A 16,991-nucleotide genomic window follows, 5' to 3' on the forward strand; every position below is an offset into this window, starting at 1 on the left:
TATCCTCTACAACTAGCAGAGGCAATAGTGTTTCCTTTCTTGCTGTTGTCTGTTCAATTTTATCCCAATGCATAGGAAAGCAAATACCTTGAGAGCAGCTTTTAGACGCAGATGAATACGCATGCTCAGCACAGAACGAGGGAGCAGTCCACATATGTGTCACCACTTCCTCTGATTTAATGGGGATTTCCTCATCACAAAACAAATTCGGTTCTAAGCTGCTAGAAGATTTTATGCTGGCATTGTCCTGAAAAAGACCCACAGGAAAAGAAAAATGTAACATCTGGCTCTAACAAATGCTTACCTCAAAGTAAATTCTACTAAGACCAACCAGTTTACTGTTCCTAAAACCCTCCTTCAAAGTATCCCCACCATAGACACCAACACCACTGGAAAAAGGTAGAAATTAAGTCGCTATGTAAATAATAGAAGAATGCAGCAGCTGTGAAGGCAAGTGAATTCTAATTCTTTAATCAGTGCATGAGTCATATTTGTCAAGTTTCTTCCCTAAGCATTCCCTCACATGAGGTCTTCAGCAGTCAACATGATGACAGTCTCTCACTTAGCTTACTCAGCTTTGTTTGAAAACTTCGACTGCAAGATCATAAAGACTGGCATCTTTAATAAAGTAGAAGTATGCAAAGTAAATAATGGTTATTATTGAAAGAAATGATTGAAGACCTTACAGAGGATTGACAAAACTGCATGTTTCATCCAATGTAAGATCTAAATATCAATAGATGGATGGCCACAGAATGGCAAGAATAAATAAAAATCAAATTTTGCCCTGAAATCAGGATTTTAATGGTCATCTTGGACAATTTTATGATACAAATGCTAAAAAAGAGAAGGGCTGTAATACTTAATAATGTTGTGAATACTTTCATGAAAAGACTAATGATAGCACTGGTTTGTACTCAGTGCATCGCATAAAGCTCTGCTTGACATCTTGAATGCGTTACAAAAATAAATGCAATGATTGTGATGCAGGTGCGGGTGGATCTATAAATAGAAAGAGAATAGGAATGTCTTAGAGGTGGGAAAAAAAACTTTGTTTTGATTTTGCATTATTATATTAGGCTGAAAATCCAAAGGCACAAACCCATATCAGTAGATACCCTGACATCTGCTAGTATTCACTTCTCTCTCTTCTTCCTCACTCCTTACAGGTGAAATTAATAAACTCCTCAACCAGCTATTTCCATATCTATTTTTTTAAACTCATCATTCCCCTAGAAGACATTTATAAACCAAAAATGGGAAGAAACACCTGAAATCCAACATTATAAAGAATTCAATTCTGAGTTGCTTTGCCATTTCTTTTGAACTCTGCTGCATCTAGGTTAGAACTGAGGACTATGGCTGACTGGAAATTTGTCTGCTCTTCCAATCACATTAGCTGTCCTAACAAGACATTTCTGGTCCCTATCTGCTTTGTTTTGTCAGATTTTCACTTTAGGTTTTTACAGTTACACATAATGATGGACATCCAAATCAAAAGGATAAGTAACAGATTTTGAAATCATGACAACAGAATGCACTCAACAGAAATGAAATTACACTCCTGCAGTACCCTCGCATCCTGACAAGCATATGCCATCTTTCTAGACATACGCTTCCTTTCATCACAACCTCAGAATGTGCCACATCTTTCAGAAACGCCTTATTATAACTTTCAGTGCAAAGAATGGTTCACAGCATGTTTCTAATGAAGTTGTTCTAATTAAAAGTTGTAGTATTCAATTACAATTTACTCTCACACGGGGCTGCAAGACAAATGTATGTAATTGCATAAAGCTACTTAGAAACAAGTTACTAAGAGCAGGAGATTGAAGCAGAACATATCTGTAAAATTCACTGTTCCTCTCGAAAGCAGAAAGTGTGCCTTAAAAGAACCTCTACAATCTCACTTCTTAAAATTAGAAATGACACTACCGCTAAATAAAAACTACTACGTAAGAAGAAACAGTGACATTGCTTTTGTCTGCATACATACAAGAAAGACATTTCAGAAGTACTAAAATGAAATACATCATACTGACAACGCTTGGCTAGCTCAACAATTGCCTTCTCTCATGACTGTATATATAAAGTCTAACAACTGCCATGACAGTTTCTGAGCTGGATCAGTTTCACAACGTGAACCAGAGATCGAGACCTAAGCAGTTCCACATATCAAAACTGAACAGATGTACCTTCTTTTACATGTGGGTTGAACAAAGATAAAGGTATGAAAATGTGAAAGCAGCTCTGGCATCAGGAAACTTCTTACAGGGCATGAAGCTTTCGAAAACTTATGTTTTGCTACAGTGGAAGCCATTTAAGAGCTCTCCAAATATTACTCATTTATGAATCATAACATCTGTGGAAGAGGCATAAAGACAACGTCCAATCTCAATGGTACTGTGAATATAAATCCCATGAGAAGCAGTTTTCTCCTTAGCACTAGAAGGAACCTTCTGAAACTCAATCAGTCACAGGACATTTAAGAATTCTGAAAGAATATGTTACAGAACTTGCCTAAATTCCAAAGCTAAGACACTCAAAATTAAGAAGTACCTCTTCTGCAACAGAAGCCAGGGCAGAATATTCTTAGTAGCTTGAAATATTCTGGATTAAATTGAAATAAATAGGAAACAGGTGTTCTGAATTAACTCCACACAAACAAGCCACACTGGATTACTCACCTTTATGTCATAGCCATATGTTTCCCTGATGTCTTCATCAGAGTCTGTCTCTTCATCGTCATAATCCAAAGTCTGTCGAGGGGAAGAGGACACACTCCCTATCACTCTGTTAAAGGCTGACTGCTGGAAACTAGTTAAGTGTCCCTGAAAGAAAAACAGAGTAAGAGACTGAAACAGTGAAGCTTCTAGAAAAATCTATTGAAAACCTGAGGTCATAGTCTCTATGAAAAGGGTGGTTCTTTATGCCTGAAGACAACTGCCTGGTGCACATTCACAGCAAGTTGAGAAGAAAGACTGGGAAATAGCCACAGAAATAGGCTTTTTCAGACTTTATTTCCAAGCTTTTGCATAACAGCTACCAAGAAGATATAGCTACTGTTGTTCACTGGTACCAAATTATACCATTTATACTTAAATATACTTATTATACTCATTTGTACAGCTGGAGCTGTACAAATTTCTTTACCACGGCATCATATGAGATCATACTGATCCCAAGATGAGCAAGCCAACCACAAAAAGTACCAGTGATTCCCTATAGTCCTTGATAAAGTTTCCTAAGATATCAAAATCCCAAGAATGAAATCCATTAGAACTTATAAATACAGATACTTTTGATTTTGACAGAGGTAGATGAAACTTTGACACCGAAGTAGCCACTGCTTCAAAAATCCTCAGGCCATTAGCTGGCTGCAGCATTTGAACCAGCATCCCTTATGCTTCAACAGTTGCTACTGACAATGAGTTCAAAACAGTAGACCTGTTGTAAGGACCTGAAATTAACAGCTGCCTAAACATTAGAATTCTCAGCCTAACTGCTCTCTCCCCACCAAGCTTCTCTAAGAAAGGTAAGGAATTTTGACACAGTGAAGAATGACCAGCACAGTGCATAAGACATTCACACCCCTACCTGCAGATCTGGGTTGGCTGCTGCCTTCTGTAGCTCTGCACTGATTATTTTCTCTGTTTTCTCCCGTGCTGCCTGCTCCACCATTCGCTGGCTTAGCACAGAAAGCTTAGCCAAAGCAGAAGACAACTCATCAGTAGCCAAAGCTTGTCGTGCTCGATCCTGCCAACTCATGGCACGTTCTGTCAAGCACTGCAATGCCTCCCCTTCTGGTAGCCGTACAGGCAGCTTCTGCAGGGACACCAGCAGAGACAGTATTGTCTCGAGACGTGGCCTTCGAGAACGCATGCAAAGCGGACACAAAAACTTCACTTCTTTGGCCTGCCAACTTGAGCCCTTCTTCTGAGAACTTGTTTTGGGGAGAGGCACGCAGCCGCTATGGAACCAGTCTTTGCACAGCTCACACTGTAGCATGAATCCACTAGCTGTCTTGCGGCAGACACAGAATTTGACTTCTTCTATACGATCCACCATAGTCATCTTGGCCAGGTTAGCTGCTCTGAGAGTGTGCATGGCTTCAATCTCCTTCTGTTCCCGCTCCTTGAATATGGCCACCTATCCAAAGACAGAAACAGTTCATGACCTTCACACCTAGAAGAGATCACTTTTTATTAGCAACACAGAAAAGGAAAGAAACATCAGGAGATCTTAGTAAAACTAGCCCAAAATTATGAGATTGTGCGACCCATTTAAAACTTCAGTTACAATGCCTCCTCAATTACATCCTGATCCTCTATGTCCCCCTGACAGAACCACCGTACAAATATTAATGTTCTCTGTTTAAAAAAAAATCTGAAATTCATAATTAAATCCATTATAAGAACAGAAGAGAAACAGGTATTGTTTAAATGCTGACAGCAGAAGGAAATTCAAAGTGACAGTTTATCTTCCTGAAGCAACTCCTATTTCCTCAGTGTCTCTACTCAAATAAATATAATGAAGCATAGTAAGATAAAATTGGTTGTATACAAGCCATATTAAATATTCTGCATGTATTTTCTTTGTTTGTGGAGGAAGGGCAGCCAGATGACGACAAGTTCTTCTGATAAGTTGCATCAATATCCTCCCAACAAAGAAGAACAAACGTAACACTGTTTCCTACCCAGTTTCCAGGACGAAGCCTTACAGATAGCCCTCGGATATTCTTCACGTAGGAACAAGGAAGGACAATGCTCAAATAAAAAGACTTTCTACAGCACGGCAGGCAAGGTCTAAGGTCAGCAAATTTAGAATACACTTTTAAAATCTGTTGACTCGTGTCAGCAAACCATTACCATCAAATCTTAAGAATCAAAGGAGCAATTGCCAAAACAATTTGAAATAGGATTTACTTCAACTAAGTATACTGCATAAATTTAACCAATAGTAGTGTGCTGGGTACTGCTTAAGAACTGCATCTCATCTTGCATGTACTGAAATCCTGTCAGAATATTAGAAGAACAGCCACACATTATTAGACCAGGAGCATTTAAGTCATTTACATAGCCAGATACATATTATACACTTGTTCTTATTTGTTGAACTGTGCTTCCCTCTACTTTCACTGCTATATTACTATAGCTATATTACTGTGCCAATATTATTAGATATTTATCAGATATCCCGTAAGATTTTTACACAAACTAGAGACATATTAAATCCACGTATCAGGAGACACTACCTTTCATTGCTCCTTACCACAGCTGCAGTGTCCCTGGCCTCCTCCAGCCCATCCTCCAGCTCACTCAGGGATTCCAAATCGAGATCTTTTTCCTTCTCCTTCTCCATCAACTCCTTTGCCCTCTTCCGTCTATTCTTACTGCTTCCATAAACACCAATATCAGTGCGAGGGCTCAGAACCTGTAACCAAGAAAACTTACACTGTCACTCCCAAGAATTAGGGGTTTAATCTGTTTCCTAAAAAGCAACAGTTGAGGTTTATACACAAAACAAGACTGGCCAAACACAGACTTATATTTTTTGTTCTTTTCATCTGAGTTCAGCAGAAGCTTATTATGTTCTATTACCAAATGGAATTCGATAATCTATTGTGCCTTCCAGACAGCAGAAAAGCATCAAGATCCATTTCTGAAGTTTGACTCTGTACTTTCGCTGCTTACCTGTAACAGACTGTAGCTTGAGTTCTTCTTCAGGAAGGTCCTTCCTGTGCGCTCTCTCCAAGCCCGTGCAGCTGCTACCTGTGACTCCAGTTGTGGCAAGGCATCAAGGCGCACTGGTATTGGGCGGCCTTTGGCAGACAAGCTCTCCAGTTGCTCCAGGTAGGCATAGTTGTTCCCATTCTGGGGTAAAAGAAAATTCCCTGAGTCAAATATTGCAACGCTGTGTCAGCGGACAGTTTGATTTCAAGCCATATACTATCCCAGTCAGTGACAAAAACAGGAACTGAATGGAAAGAAGAGCAGGGTTTCAATCTCACTGCTGTTTTTAAAACTTTCTCTCATACAGTTTCTACTTTAACATCTATTCTGATGTGGTCAACTGGCTTAGGGAGTAAGACGTTCCATTTTTAGCTGGCAGTCTTAAATCCTACCTGCTCAACAGCAAGCTACATATCTGAGAGTTCTACAGGGGCTGACGTGAAGTCAATTGAGATTCTCACTTCAGTTCTCAATAAATACTTGATACAAGAAAAGCAACTGCAATCCAGAGATTAATAATACTGTGAATATCACAGAAACCACATCAATTTCAGTCCATATTGTCTGAGCAGGGCAACAGAAAAGGGGGCTCTACTGAGCTAATAACTAACTTCAATGTATTTCAGACAAAAACATTACAGCTATCAGTGCTGTTACATCTTAGACAAAGAAAAAGAATTCAACACACTGTGGAGAGAAAAACAAAATATTCCCATTGCCAACTCCAAAACTAAAGACCTTTGAGGAGAGCATTCTTCACTGCAGCAAGTATCTCCAGTGATAGTGCATCAAACAGTAATAATAAATACTGCCCTCTAGAGTTACATTTGTATCATAACAAAATTGTCAGTTTTTACATCTATTAAGAAACGGGCAAGAGGAAGGGATGTAAAAATGGAAGAGTGAATGGGGAGACAGTTGTACAAAAAGAAGAAAAGGAATTCAAGCACATAATCTATGACAAGTACATTCAACAAGAACAGGAATCCGTTCAGATCATACCTGTGGGTAGGGGGGGCTAAGAATAAAGAACATGTCTAAACAAATGATGCAAACAGAAGAGTTCTGTTCTTGCTGTAACCCCTACCTGAATGGCCTCCACTTTGGCTGTCCAGTCTCTAGCCCGCTGCAGGGCTTCTTTCAGTGCCAGCACATTGGGCAGGTAAGCGGGGATGTTCTTTGCTTCGTTCACGATGCTCTCCAAAGCCATCATACTTTGGCGTGGTCTAGAGTTAAAAAAAAAAAAAAAGAAAACAAAACACCAATGCCAGCCATCTAAAGCCACAGATTTGACAGGCTGATGATGAGACTTCATCACTATGCGTAGCAGCATAGGATATTCTTGGAGGGTGCTACTGGATACCAAGAAACAGCGAAGGTCAGAAAGCTGAACTTGGTCATCTGAAGTCCATCAAAAGAGCACAGCATCAAAATTCCTTAACATTAAAGAAGGTGCCGTGTACCATACTGAGCATTTTTATTTTGTTTGCTCACACCTTCTAGCCACTGCATAACACAAAAGGGAATCAGACCTTCTGTAACTTATCAAGAACCTCAAACCCAGTTCTCTGGCAATGACAAAGGCTGAGGAACACTCACCTGGCCTGCAGGCAGACCTTGGCTTTCTCCTCCCACCTCTCCGAAACTGTGAGTAACTCCTGAAGCTCAGCCATGGCTTTCTCTACAGCATGATGTGGTGCCAAGCCCACACCTGAGTCGATCAGCTTCTTCATCATATCTAGGGTGACCCTCTGGGGATCCAAAAGGGTGGATCTCACCTCATCCAGCCACCGTGCCTGCTGCAGTTCCTGCTTCAGCCTTGGTAGTTCAGGAAGTTCTACATAAAGACCAGAGCCCATGTCTATCAACTCTTGCAGCTTGGATGAGTCTGGGACCTCATCCATCATAGCTTCTTGAGCACGTTCATGAAACTCTTCCACATCATCAAGTAGATTCTGGAGTAACATATAGTGAAAAGTGTTTTGAAAAAAACATTGTTTGATTCCATAGAATCAAAACAAAGTTGGCTGTAGGATGAGTCAGATGTGAGTTTGTATGTGATCATCACATTGTCAGTCAAAGTTTCTATACACAGTGCCAACTGTTTTATCAGAACTAGTGAGTCTGACATAGGGACTATTTATTACACATATCAGTTATAACAAAATCTGCAACTAAAATAACACAGCTGCAACCAACAATGGATCCCAACAAAACCAAGGTATTACAGACTGCCCAGACAATGCTTATTTTAAAGCAGTGGGTTGAGGAGAGACTTCTTCAAAGATGTCATCTTTTTAATTAGCTGTTGGAGGCATTACGCTGATACTGACAACACATAACAGAACACAACATGCTAAGGGAAAAGAACGAACCAGAGTTAAAGGAGCTTTAAAAGAACAATAGTCAAGTTTGCAACTATCGTTTTCTAAAGCATTTTCACTACCAAAACACAACAGGATTTTAGCTTAAAAACTGAAAATAATATGAAAATGCAAAACCCTCCAATGACAGGAGAATTTCACAAAAGATCTAACCACACTGCTGTACTCATTCATATTCCCATGTTTCGAAACTGCAGTTAAATGAAAAGATCAGACAGGCGAATATCTCCATGGGAGATTTATTCAAGGACATTCAACCTGTATACTTGACTGATTCACTCCTGAATCTCTTAAAAAAAAGGTTAGATGCTACTGATGGCAAGTCAGCGGCCACAGTGAGAAACAAAACCTTCATCTCCTACACGTATGCTTACTGCCCTTCTTGTCTGATGTTGCTTTTCATGACCACCTAGAAACCAAAGTCATTTACAAAATAGACATGATTGGCATTACAGGGTTTTTAATATTGGAAACAGATGCTGAACACTTCATAGTAACAATAGTAAATTGTGACAGTCTAGTAATTATCAAGCCTATTGTGTTAGAAAATACCCATCATAATGAATTAGATTGGATGATGGGTAATCACATTCATAAACCACACTCAAAGTTAGTGAGTACAAGTACACAGGTTTAAGTGATCATCATCTGACCTCATTCAAGAACTAAGACTATGATTTTAACCAGTAGGACTGTGAGATTTATCAATTTTACTAGTTAGAAACTGCTGAAGCCTCAGGAACTTACACATGCACACAGTGTAATTCAACACAATTTGTTTTCTAAGGCTAAAACACCATCGCAGCTGCGAGAAAATATTTTGACAAATTATAAATCAAAACTGTTAAGAGTTTATTATATGACCAAAAAGTCTTAATTCACCCAGAAAATAGATGCCACAGAAAAAAACTGGTATATAATAAGCAACCAGGAAACCGACAAAGAATCTAAAAGATGTTTCAGCTCTGTCATCTATGGACTGTGCCTTAATTTGAAGCAGGTTTTAAACACATTAGAATCAAATGCACTAGAATCAATGAACTCTTAAGAGTCTCACAGGTCCATTAATATATGATGATAAAATTTCATGAGGCAGAAAAGAAAACACTTAGTAAATATTTGGAAAGATCTTCCTATCATACACTTTCCACTCAATTAACTGCTGGGAAACACGTTTAAGAACATCTTAAAAGGATAAAAATTACAGTCAACAGGCCTGGATAATCTGTATCCTGCAGTCCTAGAGAGTTTACAGAAGGTAATTGTTTTCAACAACAACGTGCCAACATCATATAGATGGGAAGAAAGCCCAATATTAAATCCCTCTACTATGTGTTTGCTTAGAGAGGTAGCTGCACATATGGTGACGTTTAGAACTTTAGGACCTCAATTTAGCAGTATACAACATTCTTCTTAAAACTGTATCAACAGAAAACACGAGTTAATAAATGGTTGACATACATCAAGAGCTACATTTGGAACATTTTCTCAAAATGGAAAGAAATATTTCCTAAGGATTCCTGAAGAGTTTTCTTGGAGGTTGGTTAGCAGGCCAAACAGTATTTAACATTTTATCAGGGATACAGAAACAAATTAAGATTACCGCTGAAAACTCCTGCTCTAATACAAACTGCCAGAGTGATAAACGATAATGGCAGCCGGGGGAATCAGTATGATCTGGATCACTTATTAGCCTAGATTCACTCAAAGACAGGTGCAAAGAAACGCATGAAGAAGAAGAAATACAGGCCATGCATACAGATTAAGGGGACTGAAACCTGGAAAGTAAAGGCTGGAAAGATTTACAGATTCAAGTGTAAAATTACCAACGTACTACTGCCTTCATGCTCTACTAAAGAAACACACCAATATAGTCTTATGAAGCTTCTGCAAAAACATACGAAGGGTAGGATTTAACAGGAAATGTCACCGCTATAGATAGCTTTAATGGTGCTGGAATAAAAGCAACTAGTTTCACTGAGATAAAATTGGGCTGCTCGGTCAGTGACAGATAGAAGTGATCTTTTCTCTTGATTTAACCATGAAACCACCACATCTGACTGCATCCATCTAACAGGCATCTTGAAAAGTGTATGTATATGCACATAAAACACTTCGCTTTAGCAGCCTAAATGCTGTCTGTCATACACTACAACCCAGTCTGAGACAGCCACACAAAATCTACGGTATTCTTTCAAAATGGGAATGAAGGCCAGATGGCACAGGTCTGAGCCACTCAGGGCACTAGACATCCATGCTTAGGCAACAACATTGAGCCCTATATATTAAGCTGTTATGACTACATGAGCACACTATTGCAGTACAAACACCATCCTTGCCCACTAAGACATGTGCTTGCAAGTGAGCAGGAATTACATGTTACCATTAATCCCATCGTGGGTAGATAGCAACATGTAATCAGCAAAACTTCAATATTGGACGACAGTAAGATTACTTAAAGTAAGAAAATACTCTGGATTCATCTAGATCAGTATTTTCCTTCTTGAGACCACAAATATCACTATGAAGCAGCTACCCGCTTTACAGTAAAAGCTGAAGCCCTGTACACCAGGCAATATTATGTTAAAACAAACTAACAAAAAGCTACCAAACAAAACACACATACAAAATACACAAGATATGAAAACCAAAACTAACACACAAAAAGAAGTCCAGGAAAAAAAAAACAAAACACAACACAGCATATCCAAGGAACAGATGTAAACCTACCTTTACTTGTCGGGCCTGGCTGATAACACAGGGCAAGCTAAATAACTGATGTACAAATGCTTTCAGCTCCTCCATTGTCAGCTTGGTCCGTGTCCTTCCACTGTCTTGGCTCTGTCTGCTGTATGAATGAACAAGGAAACATTATATGAAAGACACAATAATGATGACACGTGTTTACTCCCAGTAACAGAAGTGTATCAATATCCATTGAGAACGCCAAGGAAGAAGGCCAAACAAAAAAACCGTCCTCCTTAAGAATTAAAAACTCTCGAAAACTAGATTTAATGTAAACTCCCAGCAATAAAGAGAATTTACCCTACTCTTTGACTTTCAAATTGGGTTTCCTCCAACTAGACAAACAAAAGTAGCATGAAGAGTTCAGGGTTTTTTTGTGTGTGTGTGTTGTTTCTTTTTTTCCAGTAGAAACACTTAATTCTTCAAAAACCTGAGATTATTTTAGGTAAAATATTGGCCGCAGCTCCGTATCCTGGCCAGGACAAGCAAGGCTGACAGAATTCCAGTTGCTCCTCATTTAAGCGAATGGATTAGGTACAAAATAGTAGGGGTTGAAACAGGTAAAGAAACACTGCACAAACTACACATAGCTACACAAACCATACAGTTTCAAGCACTCAAATACAAAGTCATACAAGATGCCTCAAATGTGACTAAAGAGAAAGAAAAGGAAATAAAAGGGGGAACTACTTCCAAAACTTACTAAGGCTGATCAGACACGGGTAAAAGGAACAAAGACGGGAATTTATGGAAATAGAAACAAAAAGCAAGACTGCTCTGAAGCACAAGATCTTGTAGATCTTTCATGTACTGGAAGACACAGTTTTCCTAAGAAACTGTTTTCCTAAGAGTCTACATCACATGGACAAGAATATGATAAAAAACAAAAACCAAGAAGCTCACTATTCAAACATAGAAGCCGCTTCCGAAAATACAGAAACTGAAGAAGTATCAGTGGTCTTGATATTTCAAATATGATATCTCAAATAAGCACCTCAGCACTGCTAATAAGGGACATATCTACCTACATACAAGGATACTGGTTCAAACCATGGTAACAAATCTGTGGGAACCGAGAACCGCCTCAGGAAGCAATGGGTATGAAGTTAATCACCATCAGTGGCACCAGTGCCACAGGTCCTGAGGAACCTCTGTCACTACTTTAGATTTTGATCAAGAAACAGAGCAATGTTGAAAATAATATGGAGGAAACCACAGGGGCAGAAATATTTAAAGGAAAAAAGGTAGTGCTAGCTCTCTATCTTTAAATTGATAGGGGAACCCATTTCTAAGGAATGGACTTCAGCAGTTATCCTCCGTTTCTGATCAATTTGACAGACAGGACCATTCACAAGAGCCATGTGAAGATCTGTACTTGCTCAAGCAGTTAACGACCACGACAGGCACTGGCAAGAGGTCTCTGATATACAACAGTAACAAGCTGTGAAAATAAATCTTGTTTGCTAGAGCTGTCTCACTTGCAGGCAGAGAACCACTGAAACTTGCAAAAGAAAAAGACTGCTACTGTGTAGGATGTATCCTGCAAAGACACTTCCATTAAGTACCACCAGAAGCAAGTATGGGAAGTCCACTAAATGCAGGAAAAGAGTTAAGTGGCACTGCACTAATGAAATATTTGGTATAAAAATCACTGCAGGCACAGCAATCTCATGAGCAGGACAGATTTTAAACACTGTTCCCTGCTGATCAGTGTACATTTTATCACATTAAATAAAAACTAAATCTTTCATCCTGTGGACTTAAACATAGATGAATCATCAAATATAATTACGCTATGTAAAAGACACAGAGGAAAAAAAAAGTATACTGCAGACTTTGATTTGCTATGACAGTCAGTGAGAAGGGAGGATGGTAGCTGCACTTGGACCCACCCTAGGCACTCCAACCCTAGAGCAGCTGTAGACTGCCACAGCACAGTGTGCCATACCATTCACCTGTCCCTGCCTGTAAAAACTCATAATTTTCAGGATTAATAAGGAGGAGAGAAAACGTGGGTACACTGAAGCCATCTCCACTGTTCTACGTCGTCTGATCATATGTAAAACAAAACAAATAGGTGTGGTGTTGTTAGCTACAGTTGGATCACAAATTTATTGCTGCTTTTTCTGCTAAATTGTTCTGTTTCAGCACTCATTTTTAATGTATTTCAGACTTAATCCTTAGTGTAAATGTGATCCCTCTCATAGTATTAAATGTGAATACAAGTGCTAAAGAACAAACTGAAGGTGATTTCTGACTTAAATTTCCTAGCACTGTTTAAGGAGGAGATAAAAATCTTTGCTTCTGAAAAATTGTCAAGCCTCCATTTTCTATCATATTATGATTTAGCACACAACAGATCTTAGAATACACAAGTTTCTTTCTTTGCCCCCATGGGATTTGATTAACTTCTTCAGATACATCATTGAAAGTTGTCAGTTCTGTCTCCCTCTTCCACTTTGTGAGAAAACCCCAGAAATTCACTAATTAACTTAAGGCATGTCTGTTGAGAAGTGTAATTGGATCTATGGTATAAAATTTCATCATCATGGCTTGCAGTTGAACTCCGCATTTTGTCCTGTGTAGGAAAGCAGGGTACTACAACTAGCTAACTATTTTACTTTTCAGCCCATTCCTTACAGAAACCTTAAGCTTAACACCAAAAACAGTGAATACAAAAAGGAGAATGCTGAGGTAGTGCCAGGGGACAGAACAACATTCAGAAGGTCATAAGCAAGGTAGGCAATACAAAGAGTTAAGGAAGCCAGAAGATACCAAGAAAAGCCACTACTGTTCAGTCACACATCACTGCTTTGCATGGTCCTTGTCAAGAAGTAAAAAACTGGCTTCAGCTACAGACTCAATTTTTGCTCTCTGCACTGCTTTGCTCCTCATGATCCCATCTTCCTCATCATTGCTGGCAAGACATTTCCTCTTAGTCTTTCAGTAATTCCACCAGCATCACAATGCATTCTGCAATTTACTTGTAAGCAGCTGGCAAAAATCAAGAGTTTTTGAGGAATGCTGTACCAGAAGATGTAACTAAGCTTGCCTCACCAACCATAATTGCTGTTCTCTAGTTTTCATGCACTTGGCTTTGCAGTACAATGCTTTAACAGACTTTCTTCCCTAAAGCAGTTTTATCAACTCATTTTTTATTTAAGCTATATACTTAGCCATGCTGACTAAAATACAAACATTCATGTCAAGACTTACTTTCACTGCGTTTTTTTCCTCCAGCTGTCTTTTCCTACAACTCTCCCATACATTCAAACCAATGCCTGATCAAAGATCAAACAATTTTTCCAACGGATTTCACATTTCAGTACATAAGACAGCTCAGAACAGTATGTTTAATGCAATCCAAGTCTGGTTTTTGGGCCTTTGCTATAACTGTATGTCTCCTCAGTCTCCCAATGAGTCAACAGCACTAAACGCAAACACTAGAAGTAATCAGTAGACAGTGAGAACTCAGTTTTCTTACATTTCCAGGTCCTACCAAGTAATAAAATAGATAAAAACTGTAGAAAAGTAAGTAAATAAATCTGTCCTACCTACCTGTGTTTTTGTTTTTTGCTCAGAAGCAGCTGTGCCACAGAAGCACAGGTCTCTGCTTCTTTCACAGCATCTCTAAGCTTACGGAAGAGATCATTTTCTGGATATTTTCTGTCTTCAGCATCTTCCAACATCACTCTCAGCTCAATTACATCTGTAATAACAGCATATAGTTTGAATGTAGAAACAAAAGACATTTTAGACTGCTGCCAAACCTTTACATCAAGGTTCCAACAGGCTAGTTTAATTTCAAACGCACAAAGATGAGTTTCTCATTTCTTTTTTCACTAAACACTACAGAGTTTTGTCTCACTAAATCAGAGAGTAAGTAGGATGCCTTTCAGCTCCTTCAACAAAGAATGGAAGTCTAACCTTTTTTGTGGTTGAGGTTGGCAGACAGAGCCTCTGTAACTCTACTGACCCAAGTGTCATAAGACTGTGCTCTAACTTTCACTCCATACAGCAAAGATGGAAGGTCTTCTAGTGGATACCGGTACCTGGAGATATGAGAGAAAAATAAAGCAAGAGTATTAATGCTTACACAATACCCTAGGATACTGCTTACTGTTGAGGATTCCCAGTTAAAATAAGGTCAGGACAGAACACGTGTAATAACCTCTGCCTTGAACCCAAGAATCAAACAAAGAGGGTTAAAGGCACTCCTTAAATAAAGGAAGAGAGTGGCCAAATGTGATATTTGGCAATCAGTCTTCAAGACACTATTGATCTGGAAAGGGAAAAATAACTAACTACTGGCATACCTTAAACACTTGTTCTGCATGGGGCACGGACATAAATCAGATGGGTGGTATAGGCAGACCAAGCGCTCAGGATTACAGGAACATGTAAGAGCTGACAAGAAGCACGTTGTTCTGCAAGCTGTGCACTGACGTTCATCATCTGGAACCAATTCAAACACCTCTTCTTCAGACATTAACACTCCCTTTAAAAAGAAAATTGGACACCTGTTAAAAACTCTAGTCCAGGCAAAGCAGAGAGGAAAGGGGAGGGGAGCAAAATTTCTTTTGAGAGTAAAAGAGTTATCTTTCATTACTTACCATCTGTACAACAGTTTCCCTTAAGCGTGTTTCTTCCTCTATCATTAGTGTCATCTCCTTGCAGACCATGGCAGCCAGTCCAACATCTAAGCACTCCGGATCTGCAGCCATCTTAAAGATCAGTTCTTCATGGGAGAAAACGCAATGTCGCCCAAGCCTTCGGTAGTGACTCACACACTGACGTCCAATTGGAAGCTACAAAAATCATTGTCATTGATCATTTAGAGACAAAACATTTTGAGACAATCTCTCACCACCCACTTTCTTTCACAAAATCTGGGGAAAGACAGACTGAAAAACAGAAAAATTATGGGGAAGAAGTGAGACGCACTGCCATCTAGAAATAACCATGTTTGGACTGAAGTTAACCAAAGCCAGTATCAATCATTTTGTGTCTTCTAAAGCACACAAAGAAAGCATTACTCGACCAATTTTCTATGCACTTCCGAGTTACATTTTGCCTAGTGTAAGAATAGGAGTCTTCCCAGGGGCTACACACAGAATATATCATAAGCATAGAAGAAAAAAAAATCTGAGAAGTCCACAGACAATTTACCTCATAAATGAAGAAATTCTGGAAGTTAAACTACAGATGAGATCCTATCTTTCAACCATAAACTCTGAATAGTGCTAAGGCACACTTTTAACAACTTAGTGAGGAATCCATATAAGTTACGTTCTGGTGAGTCATGTCTATTAGAATATGGAGTAACACGATTAAAAAAATGCAGTGATCTGACACAAAAGGACAAGAGTTCTATGTCTAACTCCAAACTCAAATGACAACAGCTATTCAAAACAGTACAATAATCTATATGAAATCCAGGAAGATGCATTAGAGAAAAACTAGCTGAAGTACTGCAAGATCGATATTTGGAAAGGAAGACCACATGTGAAAGCTTCATTTTGAAGTTGTTTAAATTGTGTGGACACCAAAATCATTTTCAGCAATGGAAATTAACAACAGTCTCACAGTTGTTCCAGGAACTACAAACATAAAACACACTGTGAGACATAGAAGATTACACCAGATAAGAAATAAGTAACGTTCTCCTTGAAAAGGTCACCTAGTGGAGACATAGAAAACTTATATAAAAGAGCAGACCCAGTCAGCAGTGCAGAAGTTCACAGCTTCAGCAAAGTTGTATCCCTGGTTAAATCCAGAGTGATAGGCACGAGGGAAGGTCACGACAAACTCGCCAGCGCACTGATTGGTTCTGTACACCTAATACAAGTGAAGAGAAAGGGGAGTGGGGGGGGAGAAAAAAAGGCACTGAAAGACTTGCAACACAAGTTAGAATGTACAGAACATCCCTTGCATTACCTATACAACACCATAGTCAACATATCTAAGTAGCAAGGTTTGATTCCATCTCTTTAAAACAAATCCTCAGTTTATAGTGTTAATTCAAAAAAATAAAAGCTAGATATCTAATCCAGCAGTTTAAAATTCTCCTCATGAATTCCAAAAAAGGATTATTGACTATCATTATTTAACCCACCACACCACAACCTGT

General features: G+C 39.0%; 1 protein-coding gene across 1 annotated transcript in view; it reads right to left on the minus strand.

The window, feature by feature from the left end:
* Window positions 1-16,991, minus strand: part of KDM5A (lysine demethylase 5A) — a 48,337-nt gene that overhangs the window by 8,881 nt on the left and 22,465 nt on the right. Inside the window, exons 13-25 of the mRNA XM_072339516.1 lie at window positions 16,580-16,699; window positions 15,475-15,669; window positions 15,178-15,359; window positions 14,789-14,913; window positions 14,420-14,570; window positions 10,847-10,964; window positions 7,332-7,687; window positions 6,820-6,958; window positions 5,694-5,873; window positions 5,272-5,433; window positions 3,598-4,149; window positions 2,688-2,831; window positions 88-247 (exon numbers count right to left, since the gene is read on the minus strand). Of these exons, the coding sequence (XP_072195617.1) occupies window positions 88-247; window positions 2,688-2,831; window positions 3,598-4,149; window positions 5,272-5,433; window positions 5,694-5,873; window positions 6,820-6,958; window positions 7,332-7,687; window positions 10,847-10,964; window positions 14,420-14,570; window positions 14,789-14,913; window positions 15,178-15,359; window positions 15,475-15,669; window positions 16,580-16,699 (2,584 nt within the window). The remainder of the gene's footprint in view (window positions 1-87; window positions 248-2,687; window positions 2,832-3,597; window positions 4,150-5,271; window positions 5,434-5,693; window positions 5,874-6,819; window positions 6,959-7,331; window positions 7,688-10,846; window positions 10,965-14,419; window positions 14,571-14,788; window positions 14,914-15,177; window positions 15,360-15,474; window positions 15,670-16,579; window positions 16,700-16,991) is intronic.

The sequence above is a fragment of the Excalfactoria chinensis genome, chromosome 1 (assembly GCF_039878825.1).
Source record: "Excalfactoria chinensis isolate bCotChi1 chromosome 1, bCotChi1.hap2, whole genome shotgun sequence".
Classification (NCBI taxonomy): domain Eukaryota; kingdom Metazoa; phylum Chordata; class Aves; order Galliformes; family Phasianidae; genus Excalfactoria; species Excalfactoria chinensis.